Source organism: Molossus molossus, unplaced genomic scaffold (assembly GCF_014108415.1).
Source record: "Molossus molossus isolate mMolMol1 unplaced genomic scaffold, mMolMol1.p scaffold_m16_p_21, whole genome shotgun sequence".
In the NCBI taxonomy this organism is placed as follows: Eukaryota; Metazoa; Chordata; class Mammalia; order Chiroptera; family Molossidae; genus Molossus; species Molossus molossus.
In genome coordinates this window covers 16780903-16797905 of record NW_023425357.1, presented here as the reverse complement: position 1 = coordinate 16797905, position 17003 = coordinate 16780903, and the positions used below count along the sequence as shown (strand labels likewise).

Genomic DNA, 17003 nt, shown 5'->3' with positions numbered 1-17003 from the left:
TAAAAAAGTAAATTAAAAAATTATTCAAAAGGAGGCCTGTGGTCAGCAGAGCCCTGGGAGAGGCTCCCGTCTGAGGATCCTGGCAAATCCCTAGCCAGGCCTCAGGCTGCCCGGGACCAGGCTCCCCAAACCGCGGGGGGTAAGAGCCGAAGGACTTCCCTCGGCCCTCCTCATGGGCACCTGCACCCCTTCAGTGCCCGCACGCTCCACTGAAGACAGAGGAGACAGAGTGAGGCACCAGAGGGGCTGAGGCAGCCTTGATCCTCATGACCCGGGTGTGTCCTCATGACCCGGGTGTGTGTGTATGGGGGGGGCAGTGGCTGTGAAAACCCACATACAACACCCCACACACATCATACACACCCAACCACATCCTACACCATACACATATACCACCCACACACCACCCCCATGCACACACACCCATCTCCACACACACACACACACACACCCTACACCATACACATATACCACCCACACACCACCCCCATGCACACACACCCATCTCCACACACACACCCTACACCATACACATATACCACCCACACACCACTCCCATGCACACACACCCATCTCCACACACACACCCTACACCATACACATATACCACCCACACACCACCCCCATGCACACACACCCATCTCCACACACACACACACACACCCTACACCATACACATATACCACCCACACACCACCCCCATGCACACACACCCATCTCCACACACACACACACGCACACCCCAGTTCCCATCTCTAAACAAGCGGCACCCGGGGCCGCAAGCCTGGAGAAGTCCACTCCCATCACTCCTGGCGGTGCCCGCAGTGAGGTGACAGCCTCCGCCCCATACACCAAGCCAGGCTCACGGTCTCAGCCAGGGACAGGAGCAGAGCACAACCACGTTGCAAAGGCTCTAAGAGGGCCCCCCAACTTGGCCCGAAGTCGCTCACCCTCTGCGGCGCTGCCGCTGCCCGGAGCGTTTCCTGCTCGGAGAACCCAGCACCGGCCGTCAGAGCGGCCATCGGCCAAGCCCGACTCCGACAACAACGGGGGGACACTCTCGCGTCAGAAAGGTGCCGGGCTTTTGTAAGCAAAGACTCCAAATCCAAACAAATTTAAAACTACCACATGCCTGTCCCAAAAAAGGCCTGGGGTGAGGAACGGGCCCGGTGCCAGGCTGCCCACGGGCCTCTCTGCGTCTCTGTCCCTGACATCAGGACAGGCTGTTCACCCAGGAAGTGGCAGATCTGCAGATGGGGATGCTGTTTCCCTGGGCAACTTGATCTGCCAGATGGATTTGCAAAAGCCATCAGAGACTCAAAAGGAAGCTGAGGAGCTGAAGGTCAAATGCTCCGTCTGGTGGGTTTTGATCGAAGGCCAGGTAATCCCATCAGCCTCCCCTCTCCTGTAGCTACTGTCCTGCTACAGCCAAGCCCTTAGCTACTGCCCTGCTACAACCAACCTTCTCTCCCCGAGGCTCAGGACAGTAGGACTAGGAGGTGGTCACGCTGGAGCAGAGGAAGAATAAGGCCGCAGTATGGAGCCGGCCTGCAGGAGACAAAGGCTGAACTCTGCCCTGGAGCCAAACACCCCTGGGACCACCGTGCTCGGTCTGGCCGCCCAGTGTGCACATGGAGCCATTGTGACAGAGGACCCACCCTGCGGACCTTTTGTACCCTCAAAGGTCAGCCTAGCCTGTATCTGCACTAGACCATCCGCTGGCTTGGCAGAGCAGGAGCAGACAGAGAATTGGTAGCAGTGGTGTGACAGTCGGCTGTGGCACAAAACAGAACACTCTTCCTGTGTGACCGAAGATGACCCTTCTGAACAGCCGTCCCATGACCAATCAGGTCCTGGGTATAAACCCTCAGGCATTTTAACAAAGCCGGGAATCATAATTCCAAGATTAATAAACAGTACCTCGAAAAAAACATGACCACAGTGTGTGGCTCCGGCTGATACCCCTTCCCCACCAATGGTACAGGGCTCCGGCCCAGAGCAGGCAGTCAATGGATCTGACCACTGACCCCACCCCCCGCTTTTGCTACTCTCTCCGTTTATGCAATCCACAAGAGGGCCCTGCACCCCCATCCCTGGCCAGCCAGCCGTCAGCAGGCACGGTCACAACACCCACACTGCTCCTTACTTTCCCATCCAGGTGGCATGGCTGGCAGGAAGCCTGGGCACAAACAGGGTCGACTTCCCGGTGTCCACGTCAATCACGCCGTAGCAGCTTGGCTCTGTGACTCCGAATGCCCAGTGAAAGAAAGACTCCTGCGGCGGGAACGAGGACCACGGTTACTCGGTCAGCAGGACAGAAACAGGAGGCACAAGGGGGGAGTTGGGGCGGCAGACTGAACACCTGCCTTCAGGCCCACCGCCCTCGAAGGCACCCCCAGCCTCACACAGCCCTCCACCCCAGCACTCTGCCCCCACTTGGGCTTTGGGCTGCCTATCTCTTCCTCCCAGGGTTTGGCAGGGAGCAGCCTGGCAGGCTCCTCTGGCATCGTGTTGAACCTTTGCACGCACATGCCCCAGCTCTACTTGCACCCCCACCTCACTGGCCACACCCCGTGGGCCCTGGATAGGGTACATAGGACATGGATACCCACAAGCACCACGGGTCCAGCTAGCCCTGCTCACGCCTCCCTGCTACCTGAATCTCCGCAGCCTCAATTACCAGCAAGATGCCACCTTGACTTAGACAGCAGCCTGGACATCTGCACAGAAGTGGATTCCTCCAGTTAGGGCTTCTTCCCTCCTCTCCCACCCCCGGGCTGCTGCTGACTCGTGTTTAGCCATAAACACTGAGCTGAAATATCATTAGAAAGGTGTGCCTCGTGGAGGAGGAACTCTTCTGAAATTAACCTTGCACAACATCAGTGAGGGAGACCGCAGCTGCATTTAGATCAGATTTAAGCCACGGAATACGTTAACCTCCAGAGGCATCAAGACAAGTCGGAAAAAACTTTCCACCTCCGCGTCTCTAGCAACCAGGGGACTGCAGGGGCAGGCTTGTGACGGCAGGAGCAACGAGGCAGAGGGCAGCCTCGCAGCAGGAGGCACTTTCGGTAAAAGCACCGCAATGGCTCTCAGCAGCGGATCTCAGCCAGTCTGTGCCCTGTGGTGTGGGCGGTCCAGCTGGGGAGGCCGCGCCTCGCCGCCTCCTCTCCACACTTAGCTCCCCTTCGGGTTCCCTGCCTGCTCCCCGACCCGAATGCTGGATGGTCATGCTCTGCCTGCCCCCAGAGAGGCTCTAGACCTCCCAGTGTTGGACCCCGGCTCTGGGCATGGCAGGGAGGAGAAGAAAGCACGAGACCTAGAGTCCGACATGGGGTTTTTAATTCATCCCAGCTCCACCCTAGGAGCCTCGATTTCCTCATCTGTAAAGCGGGTGCAATGCTAGGACCAGTGAGAGTGGGGCCAGCTCAGGGCCTCCCTGGCTTTCTCAGGGAGCTCCTCCGTCGCGTGTCCTTGCTCCTATTCCCGGGAACTGAGTGATGCCAGCGATTCTTGGCCAACGCCGCCACATCCCGACTGGCTTCCTGCAGCGAGGCCACCTGCCACCCTACAGGTTTCCAGAACCTCAAGGAGCCCCTGGACCACTTCCCAGGTAAGGCTTACAGGGCCAGCACTGGCCCAGCTGGGAAGAATGCCCAGGCCCCCGGCTGCTGCTCAGCACCCTGCCACGCGCCTCCTCCCGACTCTGCAGGCCGCGTCCTCCCTGCTGCAGGCAGAAGGAACTGGGCCCTCCCCATCGGCACCTCTGGCCGTGGAAAGCTGTCAGCCCACCTTCTGCCACCCACACCTGTGGATACCACAGCCCCCACCCGGAACACCCATTCCCAACACCACCTGTCAGAATTCACCCTGACCTTCAGGGACCACACCAAGTGCTGCCTCCTCCGTGAAGCTTTGCCTGCTTGCTCCCCCGGGAATAGTATCCTTCGTACTCTGACCTGAGCGCTGAGACTGGCTGGTAACAGCTTTGCCCCCAGGAATGCGGGCTTCCTTGGCGCCCAGGCCTGCCTTCAGAGAGCGTCTCAGAATCCCCCAGGCTGGATGCTGGAGGAGGGCAGGCAGCCACGGGAGGCCTGGAGGTGCGGGAAGGGCAGGGGGCTCACCTGGCGGAAGAGGACCCCGGTGTCGGTGCAGTAGCGCTGCGTCTCCTCCCCGCCCTGCAGCAGCACCACAGAGCCAGCCTGCACGGCCGGGTTCTTTCGCAGACGCTCACACAGGCGTCGCCTGTTCAGGGCAAACAGTGCCAGGGGCACCTTCAGGGTTTCGTTCCCCAGCCAAAACCAAGGTCTGCAAAGACAAGAGCACACACCGCCACACAGGCCTCTGTCAGCACAGCCGAGCACACCCACCACCGTGGTCGGAGGCGACCAGAGGGCCCAGCCTGCCATGGGACCCCCATTAGCAGGAAGCTCCTCACCGGGCCTCCCAAGGACCACAGGGGCTTGTCAACCACAGCCTCCCCTGCTGACCCTGAGCCCTGGACCACAAGGGGGGTGGCGCTGAGGGACAGCTGGGTCTGTCGCCAGGACAGGTGATGCACGCGGAGGGAAAGCCTGGAATGATTTGGAGACACACTCGATCCCTGCCCTCAAGGATCTTCCATCCCTGCCAGCAGCACATGCTCTGGCCCAGAGGACACCGGTCCCTGCCCAGACACCTGCATGCTGCCATCTGCTCCGCAAGTCAGACCGCAGCAGGGCTGGCTGTCCTCACCTGCCAGGACACCCACAGCCCCCCCACACCCCAGGACACCCTCCGCCCCCCCCACACACCCCAGGACACCCAGAGCCAGGCCCAGGAGTCCGTGCTGAGTGACCAAGAGGAACCACAGCAAGATGGGCCTGGGAGTGGCAGCCCTAGGGGTGCTAACCTTGAGGAGAGTGGCCAGTAAGGGATGAGGTGCTGAGACCTCACTGGAGGTGGAAGGAGCCAGCTTGGCAGAGCAGGTGGGTGTATGCCCCCAACCCAGCCCACCCCCACCACGGCTTCCCTTTCTTTTTTTTTTTCTTTTTTTTATCCTCACCCGAGGACATTTTTCCATTTTTTGTTCAGGTAGAGTGGGAGGGAGAGAGAGAGAGAGAGAGAGAAACATTGACGTGAAGGGACACATCGAGTGGCTGCCACCTGCACAACCAACCAGGGCCGGGGACAAACTGCAACCGAGGTACGCGCCCTTAGCGGGAACCGAACCCGGGTCTCTCTGGACCGCAGGCCGACGCTCTAACCGCTGAGCCAAACCGGCCAGGGCCACGGCTTCCCTTTCACTGAGAAACGCGGCTCATCCCCTCAGTACCCGTTCCCCAAACCCCACTGCCTCTGGACCCTCCCCACAGCTGCTCCCACGGAGGCTTCTCCTCCATCAGGGTGTGGCTGCCCCACCCCCATGCCTGTTCCCAGTGTTGCTCCAGCATCAATTTTCCCCTCAGGAGCAATCTCAGCATCCAGACATCCACGAACCTCACCTGCCTTTTAAAAAAATACAAACACGTCCCTGGACCCCCCTGCTCCCCAGCAGTCCAGCGCTCTCTCCCCTTCGCAGTAAGAATCCTCTGAAGGGTCACCTAAGCCCTGCATCCCCATGTCCTGGACTCCAGGCTGTCCTCAGTCCACTCCATCAGGCTCAGCCCGGCCCCTCCTTGCACTGTAGCCCGTACCAGGCCTCTGGTGCCCAGGACACCGAGGCCACCCCCTGCGGAAACCCTGCCCAGCACCAGCCACTCAGGTCCCCTCCACCCTCGGCTCACCCTCCTTGCTGGAGCCCCCCCAGCTGGCTCAGCCCCATCTTCCACTGGACAGCCCAGGGAGCTCACCTGCTCCGACCCAGAGCGCCTCACCCCCAGAGGCCCTCCAGACATGCAGACCCAGCAGGCACCCCCTGTTCGAGCCCTCCGCCTTCCAGAGCATTCAGAACACAGGCCAGCTCACAGCCTGGGGGAGCTGAGACCCGCCCCACATGCTGTTCCCAGTGAGGAAAGCCCTCCTCCCAGTGCCCGCGTCCTGGATCTTCCCAGGCCTCTGCGAGATGCCCCGGAAGCTTTTCCAATAACCCACCCAAACCTTGTCCCCGACTCGCGTCCTTCCCCTCTGAGCACGTGCCACTGCCTGACACCACACGTGTGCTCGACTGTTGTCTCCCCGGAAAATGTAAGCTCCGGCCCAGCAGAGACCAGCAGAGACCTCGCCTCCTTCCTAGCACCGGAGCGCTGATGCCTAAGTGCAGTTAAAGGGGCAGCGCCAGCAGGTGGGTGGGCCCAGAGCAGGGGGAGGGTGGGCACGGAGGCTGAGGAAGACGGGGACTGCCCAGAGCTGGTGTGAGAGAGAGGGCTGAGCCTGGGCCTGCAGTGACAGAGCCCAGCCAGGCACACGGGACCTTCCCTCCAAAAGGCCTCGGCACCGCCTGAACTCACCTGGTGGTGGTGAGGTGGGCCACTAAGCCAGGACAAGTGGGATGGGGAAACTGAGGCAAGCAGCTGAATGAACTGGCTAATTTACAGCAGATACAGAAGGCCACCTCCCCAGAGAAAACATCAAGGCCTCAGGTGCATTTCGGCTCCAGGCCCAGAAAAGCAGCCACACCGGGTGGGTGATGCAGGACCAGCTACAGTGACTGATGACCCCTGCCCTGACACCGACCAGTCCGTGGAGAACAGGACCCTGCAAGGAGACACCTGGAAAAGCTGATGGATGTCCTATTGAGAGCCTCCCCTAGCGCCGCCCCTACACTTCCAGCCTTTAAAAGCCCTCAAAACGAAGGTCCCAGGGCACCCTCTCCTTCCAAGGAACAGGCCTCCACCTTCCCCTTCCCTCTCGTCTTCCCCACAGGTGAGCATCTCCTAACCTCTAAGGGTCCCCCGAGACTTGCAACCAGGGGAGCAGAGGGCGGCGGCAGGCCGCAGCCCCTCCCGGCTAACCCCTCAAGCCCAAGGCCCCTCTTCTCTGACTGCGGTGGGCTGGTAGCAGCCCTGCCCAGGCTCTGCTGCGGCTTCTTCCATCCTCAGCCCTTCCTTGCGGGGGGGGGGGGTGCCCCAGCTTTAAGAAACGTGCTCTCAAAATCACCTGGACTCGAGCTGTGAGGCCTGCCCTGCCCGAAGGCGAGAACACTACCTGCTCAGGGCCAGGCCCCTCCAGGTAACAGTGGGAGCCTCAGGGGAGGACACGCCTGCCTTCTGTGGCTGCACTGCCACCGTCTCAGGATGGTCTCTCCTGCCCGTCCTCTCACTTGGCACCGGGCTGGGTTTCCTCCACTGCCCCGGCTGTGCCCGGGGGAAGCCTCCGGACGTCCTCAGCAAGCTTCTCCAGCCTCTGGCACCCAGGTGGGTCGAGCCAGGGGGAGGCACCGCAGGAGGCAGGAAGGGGAGACTAGAGGAGATGAGGAAAGGGGTAAACACAGCCCCCGCTCCTCGGCTCGCTCCCGGATGGAATCTAGAACTAGGATGGCTGGTAGTCCCTTCACACAGGGCCAAGTTCTGCCAGGCTGCCCTTCCTACAGCACGGCCCTTGATGGTTCCTGACCAGCGCCCCTCCTCTTCCCCCGATTCCCTTAACCTGCCCACAGCTCTGCCAAGCGACCCTGCACTGTAGTCTATTCAGCAGCCACCCTGAGTCCGGCTCCGCCAGGTCCTGCCAACACAGCCCACCTGTACTGGGGCTCGGCGGCGAGGTCCCTTCCACCCGCCGCAAACCCTGTGCGAACAGAGACCGGGTCTGGTCTGCTCACTGCGGTGCCCAGAGCCTGGCACCCTGCCTGGCACACAGCAGGGGCTCGGTAAATATGTGCTGAGTGAACAACTGTCACCACGGGCCACACACGTACACAAGCACAGCTGGGCAGCTCAGAAGTTGCCATGTCAGCCCCAGCAGGGCAGGAAGCAGAGCCCGCAGGCCCCAGCCAGGCCCAGATGGGTGGAGGGCCAGCTCACTGCAGAGTCAGAGAACAGGGGGCCTCGGAGACAGGTTTGAGGGGTTAGGAGGAGCTGTGGCCTGCAAGCCTCAGGGGGCCCTTAGAGTTGAGATGCTCACCTGTGGGGAAGAAGAGAGGGAAGGGGAAGGCACAGCCTACACATGCTGACAGGGTTGGAGCCGCCCTGCCCTGCCCTGCCCCCTCCCCAACATGGGCCCTCACTCACCCTCCCAGAGGGGTGGACACAAGGGGTTAGGGCTCCCTATAAGTCGGGCCGTTTCCTGTGAGGCTCAGCCACAAGGATGAAAGGGCAGAGGTAGCAGCTGCATCCCAGCTGGCCACGCGGCCAGGAACTGAAAGTGCAGCACCCGGCACCCCTGCACAGTGTCCCCCACGGCCCCCACTCTTCTTCCCCTCTCAGCAAAGCCCATGGAGTTGGGTGGGCGCAGGAAAGAACCTCATCTTTGCAGACTCCCCCAACAGCACAGAAGGCATGACCCCGAGGTACTGCTACAGGAGCCCCGGCCACAGGGCCCCAGATCCGAGGCCTCAACAGTCCAGCTGGCTGGAAATGCCCAACCTCAGCCTGCAGGGCCCAGTGCCACCCACCTCGTCCTTCACCACGCCTGGCCCCTCTGGCCCAGCCTCTCCGGGAAGGGCTGGGCTTCCCCTAGTCCAGAACCTTTGGAGAGGCCTGCATCCCTCAGGGCATCCAGACTGTGGCCTGAAGGCCTCAAGGCCCAGCAGCCCAGATCAAGACAGGACGCTTGATAAGGCACCTCTGTGTGAGCTTCTGCTACGACTGTGAGGAAAATCTGCCCCACTGCCCAGTCCTGTGGGCAGAAAAGGCGGCCCAGCCTGAGCCATCAGGCAGCTGCTGAGCCGCCGTCACTACTGCAGGACACCCCCAGAATCACGGTTTATAGAGACATGGCCTTTGATTTCTCATGGCATAAACCCAACCACCAGAGAGAATGCTGGGCCCAGAGCCAAAGTCACTTCTCCCTGCAAGTTCAGCAAAAGCAGCACTAATAAAACATCTCCAACCGGTTTCTGCTGGAACTTTTCACAGGCGCTCAGAATTTAAAAGGCAGAAGCCAGGTCATCCCCAAGTCCCAGCACAGGCCTGCTTTCCTGCAGGCGGCCGAGGGCACGGGCGATGCCCAGGGAACACGGCAGGGGCTGGTAGGCAGTAGCTCCTGGGCATCAAGCCCCGCAGCATAAGCCCCGGCCCCCACAGGCCAGCCCACAGCCTGCTGACCGACCACCAGGGCCCAGGGCAGCCAGGGTCCAGGAGTGGGGTGGTCTCCAGGAAAGGGGTGATCCTGCTGCCCCTGCAACCCATTCCCCTCCCCCCAAATTGCCCCCAAAATTGGTACTGAGCCACCTCCTCCTTTGCCCTCAATGGCTACCTGCCTGCGGGGTTCTCACCCAAGACCCATGAACCCCTGGGGATTCATGCATAGAATTTAGGGGCTGCATTTACTTGGATGGGGAAAAAATTATATGTTTATTCTCTCTAACCTCTCATTCAAATTTTCTTCAATTAGTAACGTAAGCTACTGACCACAACAGTATCAGCAGTGTGTGACTGTCACCAACAACAATCACAGGTATTTTCATAGCCTATCACTGATGCCACAGTAACTCTAAATATCGCTTTTGCTCTCACCACTTCAAAATTAAGGTGGTTATTAGACCTGTGGCTTTTATTACTTAACGTGTTGATAAATAAGTATATATTGCTATACCATAAATTTATTTGTTAACATTCTGACAACTGTATTTCAATCTAACTGGTTTTCCTTGTAACCCTCTGCATTTTACTTCCTGCATTAAAAACATCATGCTGAGCCCTGGCTGGTTTGGCTCAGCAGTTAGAGCGCCGGCCTGCGGTCCAGAGAGACCCGGGTTCGGTTCCTGCTAAGGGCATGTACCTCGGTTGCAGTTTGTCCCCGGCCCTGGTTGGTCGTGCAGGTGGCAGCCACTCGATGTGTCCCTTTCACGTCAATGTTTCTCTCTCTCTCTCTCTCCCTCCCTCCCACTCTACCTGAACAAAAAATGGAAAAATGTCCTCGGGTTTAAAAAAAACAAACATCATGCTGAGGAGGGTGCAAAGGTCTCACTGATGCCCACGCACTCCAAGGCACAGGTAAGGACAAGACTCCTGACCTAGAATGTGACACCACTCTGGACAGGGCCACACTGCCAAGGGCCGGTCTGCTGCCTCACCTGCAGCCTCCAGCCCAGGCCTGGCACCAAGTGCGACTCTCAGCAAGGCCAGCCTGCTCACCCTGGTCAGAGGGGCCTCTCGGCAGCTGGTCAATAGCTCCCAGCCTGTCTCCCTCTCTAGAGGAGGGCCAGGGGGTCTAAGCACAAACAAGGATAAGAGAGGGCTGTGTGGGCTGGGCAGGGCAAAGGGGCACTAAGTGGCCGGCACACCTCCCACAGACCCACCCCTACCCCACCCCCAGGGTCAGCCTGATGCGTCTTCTCCAGGAGCACAAGGTTCATAAAAAGGGTGGGAACGAGCTTTGAACCGCAACCTGACTCCTCCAGATACTTTCTCTCCAGAAGAATGCTGACTCCCGTGTGACCTATGACCCAACAGGTGTACGCCCAGGGCAGCTCACATGCTACTTCTCTCTGGACAAAGGCTCTCTGGGCAGCAGCTCCCTGGGGGCCACTCAGTCAAAGAAGTAAAGCTATGTCTTCATTCGACGAACAACTGTGTCCCCCTCCCACCCACCGCTGCTTTCCTCCATTACTGACAGCCTCCCAGAGTGAATCCCTCTTTTCTTCATTCAGCATCATGTCCCCCAGCACCAATCACATGGCCGCATGGCCCTGCAGATACAAAACGAAGCGTCCCTGGGCTCCAAGGATGCCCGCAGAGGCATGGAGGGCGGCAAACGCTCACCCCACCACGAGGGGCAGGCGTGCAGACATGCTAAACGGGGACACTCTGGAGCTCTGAGCAGGAAGGCTATGTTTTTTAATCCTCACCTGAAGATACTTTTCTATTTATCTTCAGACAGAGTGGGGAGAAGGAGAGAGAAACATCGATGTCAGAGGGACACATCGACTGGCTGCCTCCCACATGACCCAACCAGGGCCAGGGACAAACTGCAACTGAGGTACATGCCCTTGACTGGAACTGAACCCGCGACTCATTGGTCCGCGGGTTGACGCTCCAACCGCGGAGCCAAACCGGCCAGGGCAGGAAGTCTTTACGGGAGGTCAGGGCCAGAGGGTGGGAGTGGGAGCGGATCAGGAAAGGCTTCTAGGACAAGAATCAGCTGAGCTGGACCTGCAGGCATATAAACAACTATGTCACAGGAAAGGACACTTCAGGGCCCGCAGGTGGGCAGGCAAAGGGAAGCGGAAAAAGAAAGGAGCCGTGTGGGGGAGCAGATGCAGGCAGGTTTGGCTGCAGGGGAGAAGGCTCAACTCTGTCCATGGAAAGCTCGAGACATGGCTTAAGGCGAAGGCAGGGCTCCCTCCCATCAAGTGCCATAGGATGGGGTGGGGGTGACCTCAGAGCAGGGCCTCTTGGGGCTGTGGGGCCCACTGTCTAGACTTGAAGTCCCTGCCCAGACAGAACAGGATCGGCCCTGACACACTCCCCAGAAGAGCACTTTAAGTTTCTGCTAGCTCAGGGGTTGCACTGCTCCCCAAATCACACAGAACACACCCGTCACCCAGGACTCTCACAGCCTCCCCTGGCCCAGGCTCTGGTAGGACTCTAGAGGCCACCAAATCCGACTCCCAGGGAGCCCGTGGCCATGACTTGATGGTGTGGTGTCGCATTACGTCCAACAATCTGATCTACTCCATGTGTGTAGCTGGGCACCAACCTTGCTGGAAACACACTTACAACTTCCTTCCCTTAAGAAAGATGCTGGGGCCCGGCCGGTGTGGTTCAGTGGTTGAGCATCGACCCCTGCACCAAGAGGTCACCAGCTCAATTCCCAGTCAGGGCACATGCCCAGGTTGTGGGCCCGATCCCCAGTGGGGGGGCGTGCAGGAGGCAGCAAATCGATGTTCTCTCTCATTGATGTTTCTCTCTCTCTCTCTTCCTCTCTCTTCTTCTCTCTCTAAAAATCAATGAAGAAAAAAAATAAAGAATAAAAAAAAAAGAAAGATGCTGGGGCTTGTCCTCAGACTCCAGGTCCAGCAGGGCAGCCCCATACCAGCCTGGGATGCTTTTGCCAACAAGGCCCTGTCAAGCTCTGAAAGCCCCTTGCACCTGTCAGGTTCAGGTCTCCCTCCAAAAGCACAGCTCTCCTAGACCTCTGTCACTGTTTTACCCCCTTCCCCCCTTCCATCCCATGGCCCAGAGTATCAGCTTTGCTGTAAACTCCCTCCATCCAGGACTCAGCCAGTTCCAGGCTCACCACCATCCAATCACCAGCCTGGCTCCTCTGCACCTTCAGGAAAGCAGCAAGCCTCAGCCCAGCACGAACCCCTGAACCCAAATGCAGCCTCTGGAACTCCCTGTGACCGCCTGGCCCACTCAGATATCGGGGTAACAGACCCACATCCAGGCACTGGCCTACACCTACTGTACACTCTGCTCTTAAGACTGGGTCATGGGCTGGGTTCAAGAATCTAACCCTGGGTTCCTGGACACTCGTCTGGGACTTTGCATGCATGGTTCTCTGCCTGAGGGGAGAAGCCTACCCCCACTCTCCCCTGAGCTCAGAACCCATGCCCCTCCATGACACACACCAAAACCAGAGGCAGATGGATGGGATGACAGAGTCCCATGTGTCCATCTGCCCCAGTGGCCTGTGAACACCTAAGGGTAGGCTCAGTACTATTCCTAGAATACAGCAGACACCCACTAAATGTCTGATCTGAATGTCCTAAGCTCTTCCAACCTTGGGGGCCAATAGAGGGGGCCACTTTCTATTACCATTCTCCTCACCTCCCCAAGAGAAAGATGCATTCAGTCTACCAGCTCCCCAATCTGATCTCCATTCCCAGCCTTGCACCCGGGGCAGTTCTCCTTCTACCATGACCCCTCTTGGCCCCAGCACCACCAGGCCCACAGAAATGCTGTCCCCAGTACTTCTTCTCTCCCTGAACTCACACACAGCGCAAGACAGTGCTCATAAGAAACAGTCTGGGCAGATTAAAACCCTCGAAGGGCTCCAGGCCCTCAGGACAAAGTCTGGAGAAGCCATCTGGGACACCACACCCTCTGGAACGAAGACACACACCCCTCTCTCCTGTCCCCAGTATACTCTGAACTCTCAACCTTTGTCTCTCAACCTTTGCTCAAATGTTCCCTTATCTGGGACACTATCTCCAATGCTCCGGTGACTCCCATCCATCTCCACTCTCTCCCACTAGGACCACTCACTTTGTATGCCCCAGAATGTATGAAGCACCTACTGTGTGCAAGGCACCGTACTAGTGAGGCCCAGGAGTGAACCAGGGAAAGTCGAGACCTTACATTCTAAATGGGAAGATAGGAACAAGTAAAACTATATGTTCTCCTACCATGTATATAGTATATAGTATAAAACCATACTATATGCTTTATCAGGTGGTGAGAAGGGCTACAAAGAGTAGCACTGGCGCTTAGGGAAGGTTCTCGAAGGAGGTGACATCTGGCCAGAAGGAAGTGGGGAAGTGCCGGCGGGGAAGGAGATTCCAAGCCCTCCTCAAACACCGCCTCCTCCCCGGAGCGCCCCGGGCCCTGGCAACGCGCCGCCTTCCCATCCGAGGGTCGTGGCCGTGAACGCGCGTGTCGACCCCGACCCCAACCTCAGCCGCACACCGGGGACGAATGGGGCCCCGGGGACCAATGGATGCGCGGAGGGGAGCAGCGGGCACAGCGCGGCCCCTGACTCGGAGGGCGCAGCCAGGCGCCCGGAGCGAACACGCGCGCTGCGCGCGGCCACCCAGGGCGCCCGGCGGGGGCTGCCACCCTCGAGCCAGCCAGGGGGCCCAGGCCCCGTCCCCGCGCCGCCGGGCGCAGGCCAGGGGCTGGAGCAGCACTCACCCGGTGGCCGTCGCCATGATCGCCCGGATCCAGAGTCACGTGAAGGGCAGCATCCACTGCGTCTCGTCCGGTCCCGCTGCGGGGGCGGGGCCTGGGCGGGGCTTAGGGGGGCGGGGTTCTCCGACCCGCCCCCTCCTGCTCCAGGCCCGCAGAACCCGGAGAGGCGGAGCCCTGGGGGTGGGGAAAAGAATCAACCTATTCAATGGCTCTGGCTGCGGGCGGGGGCGGGGGCGGGGGCGGGGCCGGGTGGGGCCACAGAGGCCTCACCAAAGTGGAGGATACCTTGATTCAGCAGCCCCTGACTTGAACCTGGCACCTCAGCCCGCCCTGGAAAGGACACCGTGGAAGAGGGCGCCCCTGACCCAAGCAAGGGGTGGGCCAGAGGTGACAGCTGTTACTTAAGAAGGAAATGGCTTGAGCAAAGGCCAGGGCAGTTGGAGTAACAGAAAAATTCAGTGTCTAGGACAGAGGGTGTGGAGTGAGAGATGTGGCCTTAGAGGTCAAAGCAAGGGTCAGATCCTGCAGGGCCTGGAATATGGGGCTGGGGCATTATGTCTGCTAGGACCTTTCCACGCTGCAGGATGAAAGAGGACCTGGAGGCAGGAAGGCCAATGCCGATGTCTGGGGAGAGCAGGCACGTAGAGGGTACCTTTTATTGTGGCGCGAGAGAACCAAGATTAAAGCCCAATAGATTGCAAAGCCGGCCGGCGACTGATCCCAAGTTCTCGGAGACCAGCCCTGGGGCCTCCAAATGTTGTGGCGAGACAGAGTCAAAGAAAGACCACTAGAGAATTGAAGTCCAAGTAAGAGCCGTTTATTAGCTGGCCGGCGTCTGATTCCTAACACCCCTGTGACAGCGTCTTCAGAATCAGCCCTGATATGCTTTATTACATGCCTTTTATACCTTACAGAAAATAGGATCTTCTTGATATAAGGCCAGGGCCACAGCAATGCTGTATAGAATTAGTTTGCCTTAAGGATAACAGGAACACCCAGGTATTTCAGGTATTTCAAGGTACATCGGGTCACGCTTAGCCTGAGCTGCACAAGCACAATGCAAGCCCATTCCTTGAGATTGTGGGGGAGGTCGAGTCTCTGACTCCAGACCTCCAGACTTCGTGGACTCTGTCAGACACGTAGCCGGCTCCCAACAATTTCTTGGTTCAGGGGGTATTCCAATTTACTGAGATTATTTTGACTAAACAGGTTCAGCTAGAGGGCACACAGTGACTTTCCCAATCATCAATTATGGAGCAGCACAATAATTTACCAATCATCAATCATGGGGTTATAAACATGCCAGCACACTTTCAGAAGGGAGAAGCTACCGGAGGGCAGGCATCCCCTGTCAGCTCTGCTGGGCATTGGTGTTAGGTGCAGGGGTGCCAGGGAGAAGGTTGGGAAGTAGATGTTCCAGGAGAGCAACCTGAGCTGCAGGTGCCTTAGAATAATAGTAATATTAACAATTATTGTTAATATTGTCAACTTACCTACCGTGCCCCAATCCTTTGCGAATGTTAGCTCGTGAATCCTCACAACAGCCCTGTGAGGTAGGCTCTGTCCTGAAAACCATTTTACTGAGGCCCAGAGAGGTTGGTAACTAGCCTGAGATCACACAGGGGCGGAGTTCATGAAGTTAGTCACACCCCTGAGTAGTGACCACACTGGTTCTGTGAAGGAAAGGGGCCCAGTGCTGGGGGATGGGTACCCCTGGGGCTCCTGATCCCAGCTCCAAACTGTTTCAAAGCTGAAAGTAGCTTCTAATTGAAGGGCTTGAGTTTGAGGTGCCTCTTGTTTCTTTATCAAGGCCAGAATGGCCCTGGCCGGTTTGGCCTAGCGGTTGGAGCGTCGGCCTGCAGACCAGAGAGTCCTGGGTTCGGTTCCCACTAGGGGCACGTACCAAAAACATAAAAAAGAAAGAAAGGCAAGAATGTAGGTCACCATGGCTGGGCTGGGAGATGGAGGGCACCAGGGGCTATGAGATGGAGAAGCAGCTGCTACCTGTGCCCACAAAGCTGGGAAGAGAGCAGACCCCTTAAACAGGAGGAGGAATCCAGCCAGACCATAAGCAGAGTGGGTGGCACCACATGGCCGCTTCAGATCACAGCACCATCCCTGGCGTCCTTGTCGGTCAGGTGGAAGCTGATGGTACCACCTCAGGGCCCTGCTGGAGAGTTTCCCGAGCAAACATCTGGGCACCTTTAGCCCAGAGGCACAGCCCAAAGGCCGAAGCTGTGAGGAGGAAGATGCCATGTCCGACAGACCCAGATAAGATCAAGGAGCGCGATGGGAGAAGGGACCTCCCACCTTCACCCCCTTTCCACTATATATAGCAGGGGGTCTCTCAGGGGTCTCTGGTCTCCAGGCAGGACCCCAGAGAGGGTCTATCAACCCTCTTGCCAGTGTCCGTGGAGGAGACCAGAAGAACAAGGCCCTACACCCCACTACCAGCCCTGGGTCCCCAAGAACTTGAGCCGACCCCCTCCATTAAGCAGTTCCTCTACCTTGACCTAAAGAGACTTGATTCCCTAACAAGGGACACTTTTTTAAAAATAACCAGGAGTGAACAGAATGCATTTTTCATGCTCCTTTATAGAAGGAAAACCTGCTCCCAAGCTCATCACAGCCCTGCTACCATTTTTCTGACATAAAATATGTCAAAATTAAGCTAACGGCTTAATTTCATTTATTAATATGAAAAAGAAGTAATTATTCTAAACATCCACAAAAGAATAGAGGGAGGGCCCCTACCAACTAAGCGGAGCATTCTTGTTTGTGAGCAGTATTAGGAAGGTCCTGCCCGTGACCCCTGCCCACCCAGGCCCGTCTGGACCGTGGGCCTGTCCCGCCAGTGTTACACGAGCCTGGCACAGAGGGCTGCCCCCCACTCCTCCCCCCTCCCCCAGAGCCCTGGCAGGGGTTCCAGGCGAAGTGACCCTGGGAGTAGGAGAAGATTGCATAGTTACTCATGCAGGGCAGACCCCGGACACTGCTGGGAGCCAGCAGGCAATTGGGGAAAGATTGATTTTAGAGAGTTGGAGTGGGAGTGTGTAAATCAGCGAGAGCAGC

At 58.2% G+C, this 17003-nt stretch overlaps 1 protein-coding gene across 2 annotated transcripts in view; it reads right to left on the bottom strand.

Annotated features, from left to right (window-relative positions):
* The window catches only part of PEPD (peptidase D), a 109687-nt gene extending 95637 nt beyond the window's left edge, over positions 1-14050 (bottom strand). Inside the window, exons 1-3 of one of the 2 annotated variants that reach the window (XM_036275460.1) lie at positions 13935-14050; positions 4125-4308; positions 2147-2274 (exon numbers count right to left, since the gene is read on the bottom strand). In XM_036275460.1, the coding sequence (XP_036131353.1) occupies positions 2147-2274; positions 4125-4308; positions 13935-13951 (329 nt within the window). In that variant the 5' untranslated portion in view covers positions 13952-14050. Of the gene's footprint in view, positions 1-2146; positions 2275-4124; positions 4309-13934 lie in introns of those variants that run through there. The other variant, XM_036275462.1, reaches the window with a different exon arrangement.
* Between the last annotated feature and the right edge of the window lie 2953 nt (positions 14051-17003).